Here is a 24,611-nt window from a genome sequence, read left to right on the forward strand (position 1 = left end):
CATGTCATTTTTATCGGTTGTTAACCCTCACACATACATAAATAAACAATGAAAAAGAAGACACACGAGCTGTCACCTTACAATAACAAACCAAAGAGCCACCCAACCTCCCAAGTGTTCTCGTTTGTTTTCATTCGCTAGCAATTGTTTCTCTTTTGCTGAGTATGGCGTGTAATGCAGACTGTCTCTCATTTTCTCTTTTTCGCTCTTCTCAATATATTCTCCTTACATGTTGTGTCTGCAATGCTCCTCAAGGAATTGATAATAATATAATTCGATGTTCAATGTTTTTTTGTATATTGTTTTTGTCGCAGTTTTGCTTTAAATTATTATTAAACTTCTCCTAATTGTTCTACTCGCTCACCTCATGTCCTTAAATTTGTCAAATTTTCTCCCAAACCGTGCAAAAACGCCTACTGTGCGGGAAAGGGGGATACTATTGTTGTCACTCTTCCGAGCGCGCGAGAGAGATAGAGAGAGGAACACTACACCGAAGCACCAATACAACGGCAGTGTTGTGAATACTATGACAACAATGTGGCAGAGACAATCAACGCAACATGCGATACATGGCCGAAGGTGTCTGACAGTCCGCCGTTGCCATCTAGGAGTCGGTTCAAAATTTGCATTAACCACGCGACAACGGCGCCACGGAGAGCACGCTCGAGAGTGAGAGTGTGTAGTGGCCGAACTGAGCTGAGAGAGAATGCAAAGAATTTAGCACCGTCGAACGGCACGGATCTTTCGGTACTCGGGGCACAGTAGAAGAAAACGAACGACACTGGGAAGGTGGTCAGTCGTGTGCTATCACGAGTCGGAACGGATTGCCTTGCTAGAATAGAACAGTGCGTGTGTGTGTGTGTTCTGTAACAGAGTTTCCATATCAAGTGAACATTGGAAAAGTGGCCCTTTTGTATAAAGCAGTGTCACCATTAGCCCTTTCTGTGAAAGGAAAGCACCAATGGCACGGTGCTAGTCGGTCTGTCTGCACGGCCAAGAGCACCTTCAATCTGTCTGTCTGTGTGTGTGTGTGTATGTACACTCTTGCCCCCGACGTGAGTGCGACGAAATGATATATATTTTTAGCACCGCATCTTCGAATATGGCGTAAAAACGTAAAGCAAGTGGGACATTCATTCACTAGCAGGGCCGACCAGTATCATCATCACCAGATACCGATTCCGGAGTTGCGGTGCCTGCGGGAGTTTGCAAAAAAAAATTCGTCCTTCGTTTCCGGCTTCCTCATTCCGTGCCGCAGCGTACAGCGTGAACCCCGCGATCCAGTCGATTTTGACACATGACAGTTTGATATTTCAGTGGAGGTCTGAGAGTGTGAAGAAGAAAGAGCGAGAGAGAGTGAGAGTGAGAGAGTATAGACAGTGCTCTGGTTGGCAATGGGAAACCGGTGACAGCAGCTCCTGGCAGCAGTCACGAAAGCTTGCCTCTGTGTGCTGTGTGCTGCCGTGAAAAGTGTCCGTCCCTGTTGGAAAACTGTCAATGTCGCATTGCGGATGAGAGCGTCCCGTGTGGTGCCACCAGACCCCCAAGTCGCGAGTCGGTCGGATTGTTACGCGTGAACTTGCATTTTTGCGTGCTTTTCTTATTGGGTTTTGTTTCAATTGGAAGTTGATAGGAAATTAGAAGTGAATTAGAATTAGGAAAAATCCTATATTAAGTGTGTTTCTAAAAGGCAAATCATCCTTTTGGTGTGTACATCAGTGAAGCAACTCGAGTAAAAGCAATCTCTATCGCAATCTTCGTGGCTATACTTCTACCTCCTCTTGAAATAATTTGCTTCATCGCTTCTTTACATAAGTGTACCTCTATTTTTATCATATCGATTACAGTGTCCGAAAAAAACAAATGGAATAAGTTTAATTAGCAAACATCTTTGTGTACGTGTGTTTGTGTGAGTGAGTGTGCTAAACGGTCCTAAGAAAACCAACTATGTGAACAACTGAGTGAAGAAAATTCGTGCAAAAGTGGCTGAGAAGAGTGTGCACACGAAAAAAAGGAAGCAAAAATCAATTATCTGCAGGCAAAGGGGGAGAACGTCCAATCTATTTGGTAACAGCTGGGGCAAGCAAAAAAGAATAGAAAAGTTGGCACCAGCTGCACCAAACCCTGCTGCAGCAGTGGGGACCAATTTTCGAATCAATAATTGGTCCATCGTGAATCAGTGACAGTCGGCTGGGCGGACGGCATAATCGGCATTGGAGTTGGCTGTGTTCGGATAGCAAACATGATACGACTGAGTTAGGTTGCGGTCGCACTAGCACCAGACCTCAATGTCGCCATCAGTGAGCGAAAAAGCAGCAGCAGCAGCAGTAGCAGCAGCAGCAGCAGCAGCAGCAGTAGTACCAGCGTCAACAGTATCGTGCCCGCGACGGCACCAACGAAACCACGGAAAGACGGCCACTTCGTAACCTTTTCTTGTGCGCTTCCTACATTTCTAGCGCACTTCCCCCTTTTCGCTCTCCTGTTTTCTCTGACACTTAAGCTACACATACACTCTGACGCCACTGTCAAGCAACGTGTGAGAGTACACAAACCGACCACACATACAAGTGTCTTCTGTTATCCTTTGCGCTCGCTCGCTCTCCCTTTCTCTCTCGCTCGCGGCGCTCTCGGCAGTTGCCGCACACTGTTGCATTTCACCGTGCAGCATAATAACGCGCGCTCTGTGTGCAAAACAAAACACACAGAAAGAAACAACCACAGCCACTCCGTTCCTTTACTGTCATATGATTCGAGCTTCCGGACACCGGTACAGTAGGCAGACCAGCAAAACTACATCAACAATACGCAGCAGCACCAGCGCGACCGAACGTTGTTATTAGGATAGGCGAATTTTTAAATCAAACAAACCGTTAGCGATGGATCGAAAACAGTGGGTTATTATCCCTTTAGGTAGGTTGAGTTTGCATTTGTTTCTTTGCATATACTATTTACACAAACACACACACTCACAGATTCATGCAAGCTTCATAGTCATCACCACACACGATACTGATAAGAATAGACACGTGCGCGGCACGACAGTGGAAGTTGTAATCACGTTCCAGGAAATGAATTTGTCTGCACGTGCCGTACCGAATGGAGGCGCCTGATCTTCTGTGTAATTTTATTATGAAAACAGTACTATTGCAACGTTTTTGAACTTTTGTATTCTTTTAATGTTCTTTTGTTAGCATAGATTTTTTTCCCTCCCTCTTTTTTGCAATTTTTAATGCTTTTGGCTACGATTTATACAAAATAACTTATATTATAAATTAGCAAGTTATATAAAAATACAATAATTTAAAGTATTCTATTGTTTTAAACGCCTTTCACATCGGTACAATTGTTCATGTGGTTCAAGTAATATATTCGTTTGCTCTGTTTATTTCTTTCTTTTGACCACCTTAAGTGATTCTGATTTCGTCCGTTTACCTATGTTCCGCGGACAATTGTTTTCCATGTAAGTTATTGTTTGCACAGTCGGTTGGCTAGCCGCATCATAAACGTTGTTAAATGTATTTGTTTGGTTTTCTGTTAGATATGTGCTAAGCTTCTGTCCATTTGTTACCGTGTTTTTCCATTGTTTGATGTTTACGTTAAAGTTGCCCGTCTTGCGAGCTTTCTGTTGTTGGTTCCATTGGCTTTATTTAGTCGCTTTAGTTTACTTGCTTATTCGTTTGTTGCAATGTTCCGTTTGCTTTCTTCCCACTGACAGTACATTTCTATCTCAATGTGTATCACTTCAAAGTGTACATAAGCGCCAGTTGTTGTGAGTCTCCCCGTTTCAACTCACTAACGATGTTTCCAAGATGTGCATGCATCCATCAATCGTCTCCGAAAATGGGATAACAAAAAAAGTCACAAATCACCCATCACTCATCGTTAACTTTTAACAACACATCTCCAACAACCACCACCTCGTACCTCTTCAGCCACTAACAAACGATTGTACTCTTTTCTCCCTTTTTTCCTTCCCAAAAAATAATAAAACAAACGCATGCCCACTACCGCATACCCATATGAAAACTCTACTGTACCACGCGTACACAAAACCTTCGTATCCGGTGTCCATCTGGAACATCATCCCGCATTTTCCAACCAACCTGCCTCACCGGTAACGATCTCACGTCATCGAACTATTCAATATTAATGGTGTTGCCTGCCCGGCCTGGGGTTGCCGGTCAATTCCCCACAAAGCAGCACTGGTAGGAGTGTTTTGGTTTTGGATTCCACAGGTTTCCGCCGAGTGTCAAAGTAAGCAGATAAGAACAAGCACTACATATGTAAAAAAGACACTTTTTGTTTGACATTTTTCTAAATATCTTAAACACTTTTAAACGATACTATCAATACCCCCAACATTAAGTTCTGAGAGCAAATTATTCTGTTGATTGAATTATTTCTGTCTTTTTTATGATTTATTCCACCGTCCTTGGGGGGAGGTCGTCATCATCAACAGTGCTCACGATGGTAGTAAACAACCGAGCGCGATGGTGTTGCAATTTTCTGCGCAATATTTATGCATTTCCATCAATCATCAACAATTTCTCCCCCCCCCGGGGGCACTCGGGCACATTCTGGTCTGGTGAATGTTGTTCCTTTCCCCATTCGCCCTTTTCCAATGCAGCCCATACCCCGTACCACAGTGTTATATTGCTTTCGAGATTGTTTCTTGTTTTTTGTTCCCAAACCCCCAAACCATCCGCTTCTCCTTCCCCTTTTTGATGGATGAGATGGCCAGCGGGGCCATCATCATTACCCGCCTGTCACGTTCCATTTTTGCCCTCCTCCAGGCTCCGCTCCGCCTATGGCGGTAATTCAATTTTCATCGCCAATCTCAATCGCTCCCCGCAAGGCCTCGGGAAAATTGCTCCGTTCCGGTCCGGTCGGAGTGATTCGTTTTGCCCTCCACGTCCCCATCCCATCCCATCCCGTTGTTGATCGCCTTGAATCGGGCCACTCGTTAATCGTTTATTTATCGCATTCGATTTTTGTTTATGAAATGACGCTTCTCGGCATCATCATCATCTCAGCTCGGCAAAGCGTTTACAATCGTGCGAAGCGCCTGCTTCCATTCCCGGTTTGCTTTGCTTGAGAAGCGTTGTTTACAATCAATCTTCTTGCGTGGGTATCCGAACCGAACGATGGAAACGGTGGAAACGTTGTACGTGCGGGAGCGAGGAAAATTAAAACAAATCCCCATCGATCTTTTGGCGTTGGGTGAAATGAATGAAATGGAAGCGAAATTAAGAAGCGGGAAGCGTGTAATGTAACGCGTCGGAAGTGATCATCACTTGAGCCGACGCTTGAACCGAACAGCAAGCACTCACTATTGGGCACTGTGCGTGAAGAGTTGTAATATGAATCAGAGGAATTGATATCGTTCTTTGAATTGCATTCAAAATTGCTTCTCACCACGATTTGGGCTTCAAGTGGATTGAGTTCTGTAAAGTGCCGAACTCAAGGGTCGATCTTCAAGTGGTGTTTCGTGCTAGCACTGGGCACTCTTCGTGGGGAACTGGGCAAAGGAAGAGAAACATGATCATCGTTCTGTTTCCCTTGGCAAATGAATATCTATAAATAATAATTTTATATGCTGCTCTTAGATTCATGCGCATCTTCTTTAATGGTACGCGCGGTTCTAAATTAAGCCAACGATCGATGCAATATGTTCTTGAAGAACTAAACCTTCTTTTACCCTGATTGAGTGTCGTTTTTCTGTCACACTAATATGTCATAAACGCTTCTTAAGTCTTCATGATGCTCTGAATCGGGTTTGTTTTTGCATAACAAGGGGAAATCGTACCCAGAAAGTGTAATGTACCCTGCTAACGATTGTTGATGTTCATAACTGTTGCTTAACACCTGGTAGCACTCCCTCCAGCACACGTCTTTGAACTTCCCTTTTTGTACCCTTTTCGTTACTGTTCCCCATTCAGTTCGTTCAACGATTGCTAGTTTGTTCTGTTTTATATGAATAGAGTGTTTAGTTTCCTACCCTTCCCTTTATCTGACCCACCTGTGATCTTTAAAACGCGTTCCTTTTCAAACGATTTCTAATACCTTTTTGTCCATTCCAACTCGAACCCAATCCAAAAGCACGCTCAATCTACTGCTACGAGTGTGACAGTTGGACGGATGCGCGATGCAAGGACCCGTTCAACTACACCGCCCTGCCCCGCGATCAGCCCCCGCTGATGACCTGCAACGGATGCTGCGTCAAAATGGTGCGCCACTCCAGAACGCGTAAGTAAACAATTTGCCCGCATCGTGCTCAACGTTGCCTGATGAGTGGTTTCAAGAACGATCGTATTTTTCTTAGCTCATACTTTTCGTTTATGTGGTCATGTTTTTTTGTTTGTGTTCAACCATTGAATTGGTATTTAAAACATCGCTGTAAAGGTTTATGTTTTTTCCCCATTTGGACAGTGTTACCCCTTTTTTTTTGTTGTAAAGCTGTACAGATTGGCAGCATTTGAAGATGGCTTCGTTGGTGTGTTTTTACCAATAGTCAAGTATCCGTATTTTTGGTAAAAACACTCCAACAGTGTACGAAAATCGTTTACATCTCCCTTTTGACGTGTTCATCGTTGTCTGCTTGCGTATTTATTTATTTTTTGGTTAATTTTGCCAAAGTGTCTTAATGCGCACATGATTTATCATTGTCATACATACATTAGAATAGTAAATACATGCAATGAATAAACTAAACATTAAGTATAATCAAAACTTTCGAACAAACCCACCGCATCATATTCACAAAGGTATTAATGCGTATATTTCTCTCTTTTTTCTCTTTTCCCCTTTCTTTCTCTTATTCTTATCGTATTGTTTCGCCGTATTTGTTACTGCAAAAACATATCTTCTTTGTTTCTGTTTTTCACAACTTCTTCTTTCTTCCTTTCAATATTGTAAACGATTTTTTCTCTTCTCTATTTCAAATACTCTACTTTCATATTTTTACTTCCTTCTTCATCTTTTTCTCTACACTTTTTACAACTTTTGCAATACTTTTTTACTTATCTTATCTTATACTTCTATACTTCTATCTTTATTATACTTCTATCTTCTTACCACCGATGAATGGCTTACACAACACGCCTTCTCACTTTATTCAATCAAACTTTTTGCTAACGCAAACGCCACTGCGCCAACAACCAAAAAAAACTGCAACACCCTCCTTGTCTCAAATGTGCAACACTGCACCAAACACATATATTCCGGCAATTGCAAAAAACCAACAAATTGCCACCAATGTCACACAAAACTGATAACAAAACGGAACCACAAAACAAAAACTAACCAATGAACTCAACGCAACACACAATCGTACCGTCGATCGTAACGTCCACCGATGTGCGGATCGTCTGGAACTGTATTTTCCCAATTTTTGTTTTTCACTATAAATGTTTCTAACATACTTCGTGCCATTGGGTTTTGCTGTGCGTGTATTTGCTCAACAAAATACTAACCACCAATGCAAACGCACACACTCACTACACGAAAATCTAAACTACGTGCCCCATGGACGTCACGTCCCTTTTGGCGCATTTGACTTCTCACTATCTCTATTCTTCTCTTTTTTTCCCCTGTCTCCACTACTGTAAAACCCTTCATCGAACAATTCTCGTTTTCGTGTTGATTTTCTTTGAATATTTGTTTTTCCACCCGGCATGTCCTTAATGTTGGAATGGCATCCGATTGGATGCTGTGGATGGCATACGAATCCAAACGTCACATCGCACTCACGTGTGCATTGTTGGCAAACTAAACCCTTCCCGTCGTTGTCCACGTTTGCCAAATGTACACACACACACACACACACACACACACACACACACACAAACACACACTCGTACACAACCACAGCGTACGAGGTCGTGAGGCGGATGTGTACGTCACAGTTGCAGATCAATCTGTTCATGGTAGATCATGTGTGTATGATGGAAAGTTCTGGCAATGGCCATATGTGTTTCTGTGAGGAAGATATGTGTAACTCCAGTCCCTCCAGCTTGCTCACCGCGAACCCGCACCACACCGTGCACGTGTGCATCGGTAGCGTGCTGGCCGTGTACTTGCTACAGCTCCTCCAGCGAGTCTTTCGGTAAAGCGTGTCGAGGTCGGTTATGGTTAACTTACTTAGAGAGCAAAGAAACGCGACCAATGAAAACACAAAAGCAAACCAAAACCCCAAACAAACAGCTGCTGTCGCTCGGGCCCCCTCCTTGTCTCGTTGTGCTTTGTCCTTTGTCCCGCTGACCCGCTGTTATCATCCTATCTCTCTCTCCCCTCAATCCCAAACCTCAACCTCAACCTCAAACAATCCAATTAGATGCTCCCCATCTCGGCCGACTGGCAGCTAGCTGTGCTGTTTGCCCTCGCAACCAATGAAAGACTCGTACTCTCCCAGCCCCCCAAAACGCTCCGTTTTTTATATACTCCCGCTTAAAGCGCACCACGCTCGCCTCTTTCTTATATCTATATAGATGTATCTGTTGTATGTTCCTTGCGATCAGTTCGATCTCCGGTTCGACACCGGTTCGGCTCGGAGGTCCTCGATGCGCCACGCGGGCCCAATCGCCCAAGTACGTCCCAAAGTGCAGTGCTATAGACACGTGCCCGTGCGTCACACAAGAGTCTCCCGGGCTCTTGGGGCCATCCTTAAGGATCCAAACCACTCACTCACACATCAATCAAGCAGCACCACACCCAATCAATCCATCCTTTCGATTCGAATCATTTTGGTAGTGAAAAAGAAAAGAGTGAACCGAACCGAAATGTAAAGAAAATGTGCTCCACTCCAAAAGCTATGCTACACATGGTCGCGCCGCCATCTAGGCACTCCATCTAGGCCTGGCACGTGCTCAATTTGTAGTAGCAATTTTTGTGAAAGAGTCCCCCCCCATTTCATGTCCCCAATTTCCACAAGCGGTTCCTACCAACAGAAAAGAAAAACCATTCCATCCTGTTCGCTGTCGGTTCATTTAGTCCCATTTTTCTGTTCTCTTTTTGTCTCTTTCGCTCATGTCATTGTTTCCCCCTACTGAATCTTAAAAATAGATAGTTTTCTTACTTTGTTTTTGTAAAAAATAGACTGCACCAATGGAGTTTTTTTTAAAGAATAGAGTGACCTTCTTGGCAGTTTTCGATTGTGAAGAACACTTTGGTTTTTGCTCTTTTAATTTTTGCAATCTTTCACTTCACATTTTACATTGGATTTGTTTACAAGTTAAACTATTTTGCGTTTTTTTTCGTAATTCTTTCGAGTAGTTAGCGATAGAGTTTGTTCGTTTTCATAAATCTATTCATACGGTTGTCTATTTAACACATTCTTCTTCGATGATTAGTAGAGACACTTTTAGCGTTTCTTTTCTTCTTCTCGCTAACGCAGATCATAATCTCATTGTTATTATCTTAGCTTAGCTATAAAAAGTACATTCTATCGCCACGGTAATACGAACACAGGGACACGTTTAATGCGTTTCATCGTCCTTCGGCTGGTGAAACCGATCCGACCAACTTAATCCAATATCAATCTTCCTCTCGCTTGACAGGGAAGAACATTAAAGACAGTGAAAGCAACGCTTCATTGGTGTGCTATCGCTAGGGAAACCATTTTTCACGCATTTCCCAATCGCTAGCTTAGATAGGAAGATATAGAAGTACATCCAGGTTTATCCAGTCACATGTTTCGATTCCGCACCCTTACCGGCAAGTATATTTTTGATAGATTTTCGATCCTTGTTATAAAATACGACAAGCACAGCTGCATTGAATGCAGCTGTGGAGATAGTGTAAAGAAACAGATTCCTTGCATGATACATTCTAAACAAAAAAAAAAAAAAACAAGCGCGAAAACTATATGCACCGAACAGGAGCGGGGGCGTATCATTCTTATTCTGAACTCTTATCTCTAGTCTCAACTTTTTCTCATATTTTTGTGTATAAGTACACCATCATACGTTCGTATATTTAAGAAGTCAGCAACTGTTTTGCTCCCAAGTGTATTGATTGACGATGAATCTCATGTAAATACCATACACCCTTTCTAAAGCGTTTGAAAAGTTACTGCTAGTTACTGCGTTTAACCCGTTTGATTGAATACCATTTATTACTGAAGAACAGCAGCTACGGTTACTTAAAGTTGGTTTGTTTTCATTGTTTCAATTTTTGTTTATAGTAGACGCATGATAGGAATAGTGTTAGAGTTTATTTTTAGTAAGTATACTAAATCACTAACCTTTCTTCGTTCACTTTGTTCATTCGTTTGATTATTATTCTAACAATGTATTTCTCTGTTTTAACATATTTTTCCGACTCTCTAACCATTAATCAGCTAGATATGTACAGTTTTACCTTTAACTTTATTAACTTTCTTCCTTGTTTTGTTGTTCTCGTTTTACCTTCTTCTACATTAGGCAAGTTAGCTAGCTCATGCGTTTACCTACATTTTGCAGTTTCTCTTTACTAGTATTGGTTTGTAATTGTTTCCCTTTCCGTTGAAAAGTAGTGGCGCCCTTTTTATTACTTTCATTTTGACTTTCTTCTTTGACCCTCCTGTCTCTTCTGTCCCATTGACTTACACAATCCCTTTCCATAATAACTATGCCCATAAATTTTCCCAATTTCAACCCTGATCATATCACATTTACATGATCACATGAGATCCCATGACAATTGTACTTTACCCTTTTTCCACCCCCACACACACCCTTTCTCTCACATTCTTTATCTCTCTCTCTTTCTTAGATAGCGCATCCCGAGTTAAATCAAGTTTTTTATACATGCTCTATAACCCGCTATAACCTTTAGAAGAGCAACCTTAGAAGCCTATTAGTTCGTTCGTTTGGGAAGAGGGGGGGGCGCAATGGTAGACAGTTCGGTTTTTTGATACGAAAGCACAGCAATAGTTTTGCAGCGTCCGCAGACGTCAGACGTGGATTGTTGTTTGCCACCAAGAGTGTGACTAACTTGACTTGAGAATGAGCCAAAGCTCTCAACACAATAAAACTAAAAGAAACACACTAATACACACACACACACACACATGCTCATTCCCGCTATCCCAGGCAATAAAGGAGGACTACTGTAGATGGCAAGGGCGATATTAGATAGTTACAAATTTATATACACTACACTCTTGGTATACATGTACACACTCCGCATACGTAATGGTGCGTTGGAGGCGTAGTTGAAAGCGAAAACACTCGTCAGGAGGTGGGTGATCCCGGTGTGGGTGTAAAGTAAGCAGTAACCATCCCAAACTCCCCACCCCTCAAAACCAACGCAAAAGCAATAAGACACGCGGCATACAAGATTCATCCAGTTTGCAACACTAGGCGTCATCTTCAGGTTGTTCATTTGTTTTTCCGCTTTTAAAACAATAATTAAAGCGGAAGCTATTTTTGTTTTTACCCTCACCCTGGACGGCACAACGAAGACTCGGTTTGTTTGATTTTTGCGATTTTCAATTTGCATACATTTCAGTAGTGTAAATACAAACATTATCACGGAAATGTTACACAAATCCATGGGCAAGGGGAAGGATGTTAGAGATCATGGTTTGAAATTCAACGTGCAACATAGTTTTGAAAGGCACTGTGCAGGTATTATCGAGTACCTTTGCGGTTTGCCATTGCTTGAAGTGAAATTGAACCTTATATCCTTCCTGCGATTGACTCTACAGTTGCAAATTGATTAACACATTTCATTTTGAGTGTTTCTTGAAGTACTGTTACACAGTTTTCTTATAAAAAAGAGAAGCACTTCCTTCTAAAACATAATTGTGCACGTTGAAATTCCAATGAACAGCTCGTCTAATGCGTTTATCTTCTTTCTTCTGTGTACATTGTATCTTGTAAAAACACACACATACACATATTTGCGTTTGTTCATCCTGCACAGAACTCATCCTACAACGCCCCACGCACCCGCTCCCCGTAGAACCCTCAGCTAGATACTCAATTATTTCTGTTTATTTTTCAACGCTCACGTGTAATGATAATCAAACGCAATGGTCCCCAAAACAAACAAAACCTAAACACACACACACACCCACATAAGCAAAGCAGCAATTTAAAGGTAACCTAGGCACAATGGTCTGTCAATCGTTTATTGGTATTTTCCTCCAGTCTTTTGATTCGAGCAATGAGCTGTGCCCATGAGGAGTGTGAACAATAAACACACGGAAGAAGAAATCAACTGCAATAAGAGCAATAGGAATGTCGTAGCTAAATAATCAAAACTCACATAATACACACTACACACTACTGCACACCAAACTAACACAAACCACAGCGGAGCATGAGCACGAATTTGCCACAAATTGTGTAGGCAAAACGTACCAATTGAAGGCAAACGATCCACGTTCCAGGCAGACCAAAATCGAGTTGAATAGCTCTCGAATCGTTTGAAAGCGGGAAAACATGCACACGTGTGCGGTCCTCTACTACCCTGTCCTGTCCCACACAGGTAGTGTACTGACTGGTATGGGATGAGAGCATCTTATGAGCTTTTCGATGTGTCTACCAACCAATAATGGAAATGGCGCAATGAGTAACACAATAAGTGAATGACGCAGGTGAATCTTGTTAGCATCATCACGCAAAACCCTAGAGTAAACGATATATTCATATATTTATATATTTTTCAAATGTATAAGAATTTTCGAAAAATAACATATTCTTACAAACACACACACAAACACAAACACACAAAATCAGTAGATGGAAGAGGAAGTTTTGTTTTGCTACTGTTAATAATGCAGAGCTTTTCCACGTGTTCCATAACTTTTCACCACAGAAAAGGTTTACCAAACTGCTGGTAATAAAAATGTTTGCCAAGAAACTTCAACTGAATTTTCCCGGTACAGCAAAGGTTGTGTTATTTTGCTTCAACAGAGTGGGTTTCCTGGAAAACGAACCCCTGAGACGTGTAGCGAATTTTTGGTAATGAAATATTCAATATCGCTTCTGAGTGGCCTGCAAAGGAAGAAAAGTACTTTAAAGGTCACATTGCAAGGAGTTCAAACCTTTTTTCGTTCCTTAAAGTGTACTCTTTTACACCAAATTTTAGATTTTGGTTATAGAAAGAATTAAAATACACACTCTACACCCAACCACGGATTTGACACACACACCTACATGATCGCATCCATAAGCAAACAAATCCACTCTAGATATATGGAAAAAAAGTTATACAATGTGACAGTGGCAAAGGAAAACTTTATCTATTGAATGTAATTTTCTACAACTGTTCAAGCTGTTACCAGACCAAAGAATAAGAAAAAAGACGGGGTTGGACATTCAAAACTCATAAACTCTAGTACGTATCATTCATCCATACCCTCGGGAGGAATATATTAAATTTGATCTAAAAAAAATCTACCCAGAATGACCCTGAAAAGAGCAACAACAACAAAAACCAACATTCAAACAATCTATTTAAATGATCTGCGCGCGCGCGCGCCCATCAATGCGTTTTTCTATGCGCGAAACCATTCAAATGACGTTTAATTAGATCGTGTCAGCCGCAGCCGCAGCTAAATCATACATACTGTCTAAAAACAACAGCAAAAAAGAGATTATGAGAAAACTGTATACTGAGAGTGAAAGTAGAGTAGATTCTACCGTCGAAATTGATGCTTCTCCTTTTGCGTCGTACGTTTTGTATACATTCACTGCATATTTATTGCGTAAAGAGCCTCGCTTTTCACTCCGAATGTAATGTGGTTCCATCCAGAATTGAGAGAGCTTTATTGATTAGAGAGAGAGCCAGAGAGCGTACATTTGCGGAAAGCAGAAGCCAACTTCGATCTGTCTACTGTGCGTGATTCGGTTGCGTCTTGAGTGTTCCCGTACCGCTTGGTTCTTGCAGGATAGGAAACCTTGTTAGTGACGTTATTGAGCTAGAAAAAAAAAAAACAAAAAAACAAACGACAAATTATGTCTACCAAAAAAGCAAAAAAAAAGATTAAAAAGCAGATGGAGTTTGTGAACCAAACAAAAAAAAGATCGAATCGAAAAAAAAACAACTAAAAATACATATACAATTTTTTGAAAGTTTTTTAAGTATCGTTAATTAAGGCAGACAAAACAAATGCGCGAAACAAGCAAGCAAACAGGTTGGCCGGAACTGGTCCGCTTTGGTGGCCAGCGTTAGAGCAGCCTTGCGTCCGAGTTAGATTATTTTAGAGGAATACACTTTTTTTGGGGGAAGAAAATAGCGAACAATACTGATCGGATTGTCACTCAAACTCCAATTTGAAAAAAAAAAACCAATCAATAATCCCATCTGTACAGTTTGTGTGTTTGAGCACGTGTGGAGGGAATAGGCTTACAGCAAATGTACCATACATTAAACAACAATAACAAAAAAGGCACACATATTAAAAATGTAAACCAGGCCACACCGAACCAAAAACAGCAGACGACAGCGAGTAAGGTGTAGTAAGTAATATTTGCGAATTATCTGAACAAAAACCCCAGCCCAAAACAGAAAAAAACAGCAGATGCAAGCGTGCAAGCGCCTGATGTGTACGATGGAATTTAGCGTATGATCAATAATAAATGCAGCATATATAACTTTGGATCACGGCGTCTGTTGTGCGCGTTTGTCCCCGCATTTAAAACATGCATGAGTTGAAATCGACGGACCGACCCCCAGCTCAAGCGTCACCCCCCGTTTTGCTCTTGTTTTTGTATCTTTGCATCATAGCGCGCAGCCTGTGGCAGAAAACAAGCAACACAGTTCCGAATGCTTCGATTTACTTACTCTTTCCTTCGCTTTCTTCCCATAACATCTTCTGCCTTTTGGGGACTGCTATAAACGACGGAACTTAGCTCAACGGTGGAGCGAAATCGCCTTCCTGAAAAGCTGTTTTGAATTAGCTTCTATTATTTTCGATGCCTGTTCTTCACCGCCCAAAATAACACAACACACACACATACAATTTTGTGCTTTTGATACCTTTCGACAAACACGAACACGTTACAGCATTGCTTGCAAAAGATACAACAGCAGATTTAAATTAAAAAATCAAACTGCTTTCAAACCTATTGAACAGCTTCGAACCAAACATGGAACAACGCTTTTACATCTATCAAACACACACACACATACAATCTCTCTCTCTCTACGCCTCAGGATAATGATAAGGATTCCTGCTTCGATAACAACGCTTGAAACTGAAACATTGTATCCGAACCAAACAGCACCCAACACACTGACAAGTGGTAGCGACAGTGCCTGCAAGCAAGCAAGCAAGCAAGCAAACCGAAGAAGAAATAGAATGAAAACAAGCTGTACAATACAATGTACTGGTTAAAAATGCAAACCTCAAAAAAGCTGAAATATTGCATGCTTTCCGCGATCATATTGCGAACTGTCTGTTGTGCTCGTGGCTTTGTGCTTCGGCTGGAAGCAAAGCGTGTGCAAAACTGTTACTATTGTATAGCCGGCTTTGTATCTAGCATGCTGTTTCCCGAAGAAGTTTCGTTGCTTTTCGTCTTTGTCCTAGTTTTTTTTATTTCGCTTCACTGTGCTTCTGGTGTTCTGATTTGTTTATGTATTATGTACATTCGCTTATTTTGTTACACTTTTTACTGTCTGTTGTGTACCTTTATCTACTAGAATTATACTACATTTTGTTATTGTCTTACCATTTCTAACCCCTATATGCTTTATTTGTGTGGTTTTGTTATGCGTATGAGTGTTAAATGTTTTTCAATGTTGAATGTTGTATAGCGTTCTGTGCACGTGATATAGGGTATAGTGTATCAACATGCTTATTTTTTATTCCTTCCCCGAGAAGAGTTTCATCGCAATCAACTTTATTAATGTATTTCTTTACGTACTTTATGGATCATTTTTCCCGTTCTCGTCGGTGTGCGATCGAATCAAACGTGTGTCCGCGTAAGCTTAGGTCAATGTCTTCTATCTTCTTTGTTTCCCCCAATTACTTCAATCCCTTCAATCGACTCTGCCTCGTTTTCCCGTGTTAGTGTATTATCTTCATTTCATCCGACATGTGTTTGTATCTCTCTTTCTCTCATGGGTTTTATTCTTTTTTTTCGTCACCTCTTTTCACCTTATGATTTATTTATCTGTCCGATTCGGCACCCTTTTCTCGCCGAAAACTCGTTGCCAATTATTTAGTTGTACCCTTTCTTTTCTCTTTGTGTGTGTGCGCGCCTTTTTTTATTATTCTGTCTTTCGAACCGCATCCTACCATTTAAACCTTTTTCTGAAACGACTACATCTTTACACCCGTTTTTCACGTTCTACCATACAATACCATACACATACATACGACCTACGTAGCTTCCTTTTCCGAGTTCCAGAGCCACCGAAAAAAGGAAAACCCCACTCTACTCAGCTCCCGCCGGGTTTACGGCACCGCAGAGCGCACATCACTTCTTCTCCTTCGGGTTCTACACATGCCTTTTTCTCTGTGTGTGTGTGTGTCAGCCATAGACTTCAAGAACCCCGCATAATTAATTCGAAGGAAGAATGTGGTTCTTTCCTATGGGTTTTATGCTACGCTGGTTTTGTTTTCTTACCTAAGAAAGCCAGCATGAAAGCTTCTTTTTCGTGGTAACATAATATGGTTGATACGAAGAAACGAAGCAAAAAGAGCTACATTAGAGTCTTTCTACTTTTGAAGTTTGGCGAAATTTTTAATGATAATATTGTCCAAATTTTGCGATAATCCAAAAACCGGATGCTGTTTCTCGAAAGTACGGAGCATCACTACCACCATCTAAATGCGTATTGCTGTAACCTTTTTTTACATTTAAAAAGACTCATTCAATTATCATCTTCTACCGTTCGGTGTGTGGTTCTAAACTAATCATAAAAACTATGTAACTATGCCAATATAAAGAAAGAATAAAAACACTTGGCATCTGCATGTAATTTCACCAAGTACTAGGCGTCTCCATGAAGCTTCGTCAGCTACCGGGCGTCTCCATGGAAACTAATTCTTATGCCACAAGGAACTTTTCCTACCGGCAGCCAGATTGCCATGCAACGTTCGCCGTTTGCCAAGTGCGGATATCGATCGTGATTTCGCTGAGCTCGCAAAAAACTCGCAGAATTCGCTTCCGTATCGAATCATCCGAACTGGGTCAATTGGCGCGGATAGAATACGTATGCTGGCTAAGCTCGCAGGGTAATTGCACCGGCGTGTCACATTCTTTTCGCGCTACACTTTGTAACAAAGGCGGATAAGAGTCAGCGCCTCTATTCAACAACTCATTAAGCGTAGCATAAAATACGGACGTACATCCACAGCACTGTTTTCACACTGCAGTACGGGTTGTAAGCGTACCTTTCATGCTTTCCGGTAGCTTTCGGAAAGCAACGCTTCGCTTAACACTCGCAGGATTATAGGAAGCGTTTCCACCAGTAAGTACCATCCAAGCACAGGTGAACAATTGTGAAGTGCTCCTCTCGAGCGTCTGAATTGTGACTGCATTGTGTGCTATCAATGATGCTTTGTAAGCAGAAAAGAGCCTGTATTCATGCTTTTCGTTCTGCTCTTCTGTAGAGTTCCATGTAGCGAGGGCAAGACGTTACTTTGATTTTATAATGGCTTTTGTTTGATTCGAAAGCAACGCAAGGGAAACATATTTTGTTTTGTTAGCTTCAGCAAACCTGCAGCACTTGAACAAGCTTTAAATAATTCACATATTTCTACCGATGACACGGTAACGCACACGGTTTGCTGAAATGCATTTTCTCTCCCCCCATTAGTGGGCCACTTTAAGTCAGTTTTCACCACTTTCTTGCACATCAATGACAGCCAAGGTTAAAGAACCAGACACACACACACACACAGGAAACCGAACAAAGGGAAAAAGGTAAACGAAAATCAATTTCCCCCACGGAAGCTTTCCATTTCCGACCTCCATTACAATCCGTCCGTACGTGTGCCGGTGCTGTGCTTTGAGTTTTCCTATTTGCTATACGTTAGCGGAAAGTTTCTCTCGACACATAATTGCTTTCCTTATGGTTTCTTCCCTCGTAACTTACCTACTATCTCTAGCAGAAGAAGTAGATGATGGTGAGCGAATGAGTCTTTGCCGATGTTCTCGGGGAATGGTTTTGCTTCTTTTTTTTCTAAATACAATTCCAACAAGCGAATGAAAATGCAACCGCTATGAGACTGTGATGTAGGCTAGTACGAGAATTTAAAAAACCGACGTGTAACAATGCGGAAAACCCTTTGGGTAGAATGTAGAATGTGAGCAAAATGCTAATATGAGCGGCGAAAAAGAAAAGGCAACAAAAAAAAGGGGCAAAACCATTCAAGGTTAGCAAAACTAATTGCATTAAAGTATTGGTGAGCGAGTGCTTCTCTGCTGTGGGTCAGCTTCCGGTCAAGCGTTTGGGACAGCAAAATGACCACAAAATAAACGCGTCAGTTCCTTTGGGCAATTGTGGCAAGCCGCGTGGCGAGCGAGCGCTTGCTTTCGTTGCATCTTTTGCATAAGAAACGGTTACAGCGTGAGTCGAATCGAAATCGAACTGAAACGTGGAACATAAAATTAGAACAGAAACACTTCCCATGAGCTGCATAGCATTGATACCGCCTCGGATAAGTCACATATTTTCTTCACAAACCGATGCCAAAAGAATCTGCCTTTTTTGGCCCAAGAAGAGCTAACGCAATTCATCGAAAGAAATGCATCCTTCGTAGTCGCATTCGGTTGGTCGCATTGTGACCGGTTGGCTTCTTACATTTATGTTTATTATTCACAGACAATGTTCAATCTTATTAGATATTATTAGAACTACAACTTATCAAACCAAAGTCCAGTTGGTTCAATAATCGGCCAAACCGACAACGAAGCATAACGAAGGGATGAAATTCGTTGCGTTCTTCTGTCCGTCGAAAAACACACACACACATATGAATGCCAATGCCATGATATTTTTTCTCATAGACAACAGCGTGATCTACCGTGAAGTGAATGCAAGTTTCAGCAACCAGTTAGCCCGCAACTCCCTTTGAAATTTTCAATGTCACACAACACCCCACTATCGAACGGAAAGCGGATGATCGCGCTTATACCGGGGAAAAACAAAAACAACTGAACCGATTGTTAAACGTACGACGTAGACGACATAATGGAATTTGACTGTGGATCAAGGTACAGACACCTTTAGTAGCGTGTGTTAGCTCACTACACTCTTCTACAGTAGAGCAATGATCAGTGTTTTCCCCTATAGTGATGATCCCGATTCTCCCCGAAACACTACTCGGTCAATTTTCTTTTCGCTAAAGTCAAATTAAAAAAAAAATATGGTCAATTTTCATTTTCCCAAAAGTGAGTGTTACACAAATTAAAAAAAATGTCATACCCAAGCTCTAACCAACTGACTGAGCGACATCCTTCAGCCGGTTGTTGGAAAGTCGATGTTGAATCGTGTGTATCAGAAAAAAAAGAAAATTAAAGGTTTTTTGAGACAAAAAATAAGTAAATACTAAGTAAGCTAAACAGAGCTGACTAATGTTTTATGGAACCAGTTTTAATTAATTTTAGGCTTCCAGGTGTACCCGCAGGACAGTTGCTTAGGAGCAAATTAACCTTTAAGAAATGCTTAAGACGTTCTATGAAAAGAAAATCTTAAAAAAACATGGTAAAAAAAGTTTTCAATTTGTTTTGTAAATAATCTCATTTCAACAATTACGTGTTTTGTTTCACCAGTAGCAGGCGTTTTCACTTTGAATTGCTCATTTTAAAAGTAGCGTTTATCATACAGAGAGTTAGTTTCCTTAGTTGATTGAGAGCGAAACAGCGGACAGCTGAAGGATAGTTTATCTGGTGTTGATTATTTGATAATGATTGTCGATAGTGGCATTACCCAGTGCCGGTAGAACATTTGTAACAGAAGGCACAGGAGAGGCAGGAGCAGCTCCCTAGGATATAGAATTAATATAAGCAGCTAAGCTCGAACACACATAATATATCAAATACACCGAGCATGCACCGTGAGTTTGCTCGTACACTCTTGCTTTCTTCCTTGCATCATCCCGAGGAACATAGTTGGTAGGAGAGGTAGGAGGAGAAATGAATTTAAAAAGAAAAAACAGGCAACAACCAGTATAAAAAATAATACACAAAAAACACACACAAAAAAACATAAATATAAAATTAAAAAACACACACACACACACCTCCACACATTTTTGAATAACTATAAAAGCTACAGCAACATATGAGGTACCATTTTTAACTCGATAAAAAACGCGATTAAGCTGAATTGTACGCTGATAAGTCGGCTGCTGCTTGGTGGCCGTTAGGCAAGATACGAAACCTCACTCTTTCTCAATCTCAAACTTTCGCTCTGTTACCTGCCCTTCAAGGCGCGGATGTTTCTACTTTGATATTTTATCTCGCTGACAGAGCTTTCACAGTTGCATACACACACACACGTACACACACGTACACGTACTTTGCAGTAAAGGAATAGTAGGAAGGGATAGCATAATATAGAAGAAAAAAGGATATTAGGTAGAATTGTGTGAATGCAACGGATACAATACACACATACACACATACACACAGAACACGTACAATCTGCCATGTTTTGTCGCGCATGATGAAGGTGATCAGGGAGAGATCAGGTAAGGGAGCATAGGAGGATCGCAAACGATCACTCCAACTAGCGAAGGGATAAATAAATCAATCTCGTTTCTTTACCCGTTTTCCCCAACGCCCTCCCCCAAAGAAGGAAGCCCGGGTGAACCGGCCCACAAACACAAAACCATCTATCAAAACAAAATGGTGAAATGGACAACGCGTAAAAATAAAAGTTTCATCGCAGCTCTGAGAACATGTTGGAACGTATGTTTTGGGTAGCGAAAGTTGTCCTGCAGAGACTGGAATTTCGTCAACGCCCCACTAGAGCATTTCTGTTTTTTTTTCTTCAGCTTTATTTATTGTTATCAATCTTGTGAACGGCTTGCGTAAAGTTAACGACAAGGTTACCCTACCCTACCCCTTGTTTGTTTTACTTTCTCTAGCGAAAGCTTTCTATTGCGCTTTTCAATCTTACAATTCTTCTGGTTACTTCCCTGCTGTGTCTCACTTTCGTTTTCTCTTTCTCTCCTTCACTCTCTACCAATGCCAATGTCTGCGATCTATTGAAATTAGCTGAAAACAACACACCACAACTGTACACACACCACACACACCGGACACACAAACACCAATGTACACTTGAAGGCAAATAATGAAAATTTTGAATCCAATTTTTGTGCTTGACTGTTTGTTTATCCACTTTTTTTTTCCTCTTCTTCTTCTGTTTGTTCTGTTCTGTGTAACGAAACCGTATATATATATTATCTGTCCTACAGTTTTATAGAAGTATGTCGGTGTCGATGTCGTGTGTGTCCTCAGTTAGCAAACACATTGATAGCAATTTCCTTTCCTTCAGTACGCATCTTTTACCTCCCCCCTCGTCGTTGTCCGATTGTTTCGGTGTTCCTTTTCTGTTACCGTTTTGTGTCCGATCGAAACACGTACAAATCAAACTCACAATCATGCAAACTACAAACTAGCTTTGTGCAAGACGGCAGCAGTTAGCATTAATTGGTTGAGGTAATTTTGTTCTTTCGACTTAATTATCACTTCACACAGAACTTCTTACAAAAGTTGCGCTGATCAATCAATGTTTGAAGGGTAAAAACAAACAATGAAATGGCTTAAAATAACATAAATTAAATACTTTCTAGTGAAGAAACAAGGCTGCTTAATGACAAAGCTTCTCTAGTAATTTTTCAAATCAGGCAATTTATCGATCCAATTTCAAAATAACTTTAATCAGATCTACCACCACAAACAACTACACTTTTCGCTGTCTTGTTCGTCACATCTTCTCAGTCAGCAAAACAAAACATCACTTTTCTAAATATCTCTTCGAGAGAGCTTTACGGCAAAACTCAACTCTTTTCTTCTTCTCACAAATCGCAATACAGACAGACCGATCCTTACAATTGCACAACACTCTGCATACCCTAAACTGTAATGTGTTTTGTGTTGCGTGAGGAAGCAACTTTCCTTTCCTTTTTTTGTTTAATTTCAATTACTGAAAGCATCAATATTTCAGCAAATTTTAAAACGAGACAAACCAAAACGACTGTTACACTTTAAACACACACACACATCGTAAGCGCAGTGGGTGTGTTTGCGTGCTGAGCGAAATGAAAGCAATTACAAAAAAAACGGAAAATTTTCAACTGTTTGCTTTACTTAAAAAAGCCTTGCAGCAATTTCAATTCCTTCGACTATGCTGTGCAAACGAAACTTTCTACTCTTTTAATACGCTTTACCGTTTTTTTTTTGTTCGATCGTACTTCTACTGCTGACACCAGAATGCTATCATTCTCTGCGCTACCAAACAATCTACTTCTTTTGATGATTGAAAGTGATTGCCAGCTTTTATTTCACGCTCTTCTGTGCTCAAACCTTCCTTCAGCAAACTGCAAACAAGAAGACAGAAACAAGGCATTTACTTTGCGTTGCCTTATGGTTTAATATGGCCACTTTCGGTAATGTTACATTCTACGCATCTCCCATTTACCCAAGGTGATGCCATTGCTGGTGGTGAAATGTTTTATTTTTCTTCACTCCTTATTATTTCGTGAACGGCACTAACTCTATTTCTAGCAGGCATTTTTCCTCCCCTTGATACTTGATGCCATCCCATCCGGACCGATCATACCAAAGGGTGGAGACGCGATGGCTGCACAGGCACACAACGAGACCGAACATCCCAGGCTTCCAGTTCGACTATAGAGGTGGAATTTCGATTGTTATAAAGAATCCTTGAATATTGAAACGTTGTTGTTGGATTTGGACTTTAACATTGTAAACATCCGAAAATTAAATTATTTTTATAAGAGCAGCGATTTTTAATCATGGAATAGGTTTCAGAAAATCAGCCCAGAAATTACCACTGGCGACAAAGAACACAGATTCACTAAACGTTCATGTATATGCAATGTTTGCTTACGGTTTAGACTCGACCGTCAGACTCGTTTAATCGATAGTCATGTTTGCCGGATTGGTGGTGTTTAGCTGCGAAACGTCCAGGCTTGCATCCGAAACGTTCATATGGTACGAAGACCCCATAACGTCCAGATCGTCTTCGTCTTCGTACATTTTCTTCATGCGTTGTTTGTAGCTGAAAGCAAATTGCCAAATAAATATCTCCATGCACACAACAGTGACACTCCACTTACATCTGGCTGTCGGGGTTGTTCTCCTGGTTGCGACATTTTTCCAGCTTCTTCTCCAGAAACCGTACCCGGTCCTTTGGCGGCAGTTCGATCGTGCGCACCATCGAGCGAACTCTCCGGACGGCTTCAATCAACACCGGCAGCTTGTCCTTAGCCGACCCAAACAACGATTCCGTAACGTAGCTGTCTAGATTCTCCTGCTCCTTGCTGGCGGCGTGCAGAACGGCCGCCAGAGCTATCTGTGACGGTGCGTACATCAGGGGCGCATCGGTTAGAAACGTTTTGTCGATGAAATCTTCTATCCCGGGCCGCAAACGATCGGGATTGCTCATGTTACATCGGGTCTGAAATGGATTGTGAGATGCTGGCGTAAAAGATGCACACAACGAATGCTTGTAAATAAATAACCTACCTTAATATCGATTAGAAATCCTTCTATAGGTCTCATCGGATTGTGTATCGTGAGGTAGTAGTTGAGCTCCTGCATCAGCAACAGCTCGTTCGACAGAATAATGTCCATCGCTTTGACCCGATCGCCCTTAATGTTGGCCACAAACTGTGCGATGGAAACGTTGAACTCTTCCACCTTGCAGGCCAAATAAACGCATGTTGCCCTAGAAGATAGACACAGTCAATTCATCTTCACTTCTAATTTATGATTGATAGGTGTGTGTAAGCAACTTACAAAATTTCCTTCGGATGATAGTCCATTGACGAGTTGTTCAGATAAAACCGCTTAAAGTAGTGGAATGCTGTCCCCACGACGTATTTGGGCATCGGTGGCTCGAACCGTTTGCAGAACTCTTTCAACTGTAGCTCATACTGTTTCAGCAATAATCGCTCCTCATCCGCAGACAGGAAGTGCGCCTGCCTCTGTTCTTCCTACAAACATTAAAAATCACGTCCGATTTTGCGATCAATCCTGTCCGTCTGGGGGAACCGCGCACAAAACATTGCCATACTCACCGTCATGCTGGCCCCATGCTTGGCAATAAAGCGAACGTTTTGTTTCACACGCAGCTCGGCCAGCTCCTGCTCGGTTTTGAAAGTCCAGAACTTTTTCTGCGAGCTAAGGGAATACATTTTACCGCGCGTTTGTGGCTGCTGCGTGAGGGTTTCGTGACCAGATCTGCCGCTTGCCAAACCAAAACAACGTTTTACACAGCGGCGAGCATGACATGTTTTGTTTTCAATCCGCTGTCAACGTACATTTAAATGCTCTTGCTTGCGGTAAATGTCACTACATGTTATTTTCTTTCAGTTGGTTCATTCTGACGCAGCATCTACACGTGCTTAACAAAATGCTGATGAAGATTAAATTTGCATGCTTCTTCTACAAAAAGGGATAACTATTGTTTCTGTG

The 24,611-nt window shown here is 41.4% G+C and overlaps 2 protein-coding genes across 12 annotated transcripts; one reads left to right on the top strand and one right to left on the bottom strand.

The window, feature by feature from the left end:
- The first annotated feature begins 623 nt into the window (after positions 1–623).
- LOC120904757 (protein quiver) lies at positions 624–18,199 on the top strand. Of its 9 annotated transcripts, none has more exons than XM_040315055.1 (5): positions 624–747; positions 1,848–2,910; positions 4,201–4,254; positions 6,100–6,246; positions 7,870–18,199. In XM_040315055.1, exons 2-5 carry the CDS (start codon positions 2,877–2,879, stop codon positions 8,106–8,108), a joined length of 474 nt encoding a protein of 157 aa, XP_040170989.1. In that variant the 5' UTR covers positions 624–747; positions 1,848–2,876; the 3' UTR covers positions 8,109–18,199. The 9 variants fall into 9 exon arrangements, with proteins under 9 accessions (XP_040170989.1, XP_040170984.1, XP_040170985.1 ...); XM_040315050.1 differs by lacking the exon at positions 624–747 and adding an exon at positions 755–1,055; XM_040315051.1 differs by lacking the exon at positions 624–747 and adding an exon at positions 755–1,032.
- LOC120904755 (cyclin-H) lies at positions 11,066–24,411 on the bottom strand. 3 transcript variants are annotated; one of them, XM_040315046.1, is made up of 6 exons: positions 24,215–24,411; positions 23,934–24,130; positions 23,661–23,862; positions 23,252–23,592; positions 23,023–23,193; positions 11,066–13,906 (listed from the first exon to the last, which is right to left on the bottom strand). In XM_040315046.1, exons 1-5 carry the CDS (start codon positions 24,329–24,331, stop codon positions 23,049–23,051), a joined length of 1,002 nt encoding a protein of 333 aa, XP_040170980.1. In that variant the 5' UTR covers positions 24,332–24,411; the 3' UTR covers positions 11,066–13,906; positions 23,023–23,048. The 3 variants fall into 3 exon arrangements, with proteins under 3 accessions (XP_040170980.1, XP_040170979.1, XP_040170978.1); XM_040315045.1 differs by lacking the exon at positions 11,066–13,906 and adding an exon at positions 20,718–22,799; XM_040315044.1 differs by lacking the exon at positions 11,066–13,906 and having other exon boundaries at positions 20,926–23,193.
- Positions 24,412–24,611: the final 200 nt, after the last annotated feature.

This window comes from Anopheles arabiensis, chromosome 3, assembly GCF_016920715.1.
Source record: "Anopheles arabiensis isolate DONGOLA chromosome 3, AaraD3, whole genome shotgun sequence".
NCBI classification, from domain to species: domain Eukaryota; kingdom Metazoa; phylum Arthropoda; class Insecta; order Diptera; family Culicidae; genus Anopheles; species Anopheles arabiensis.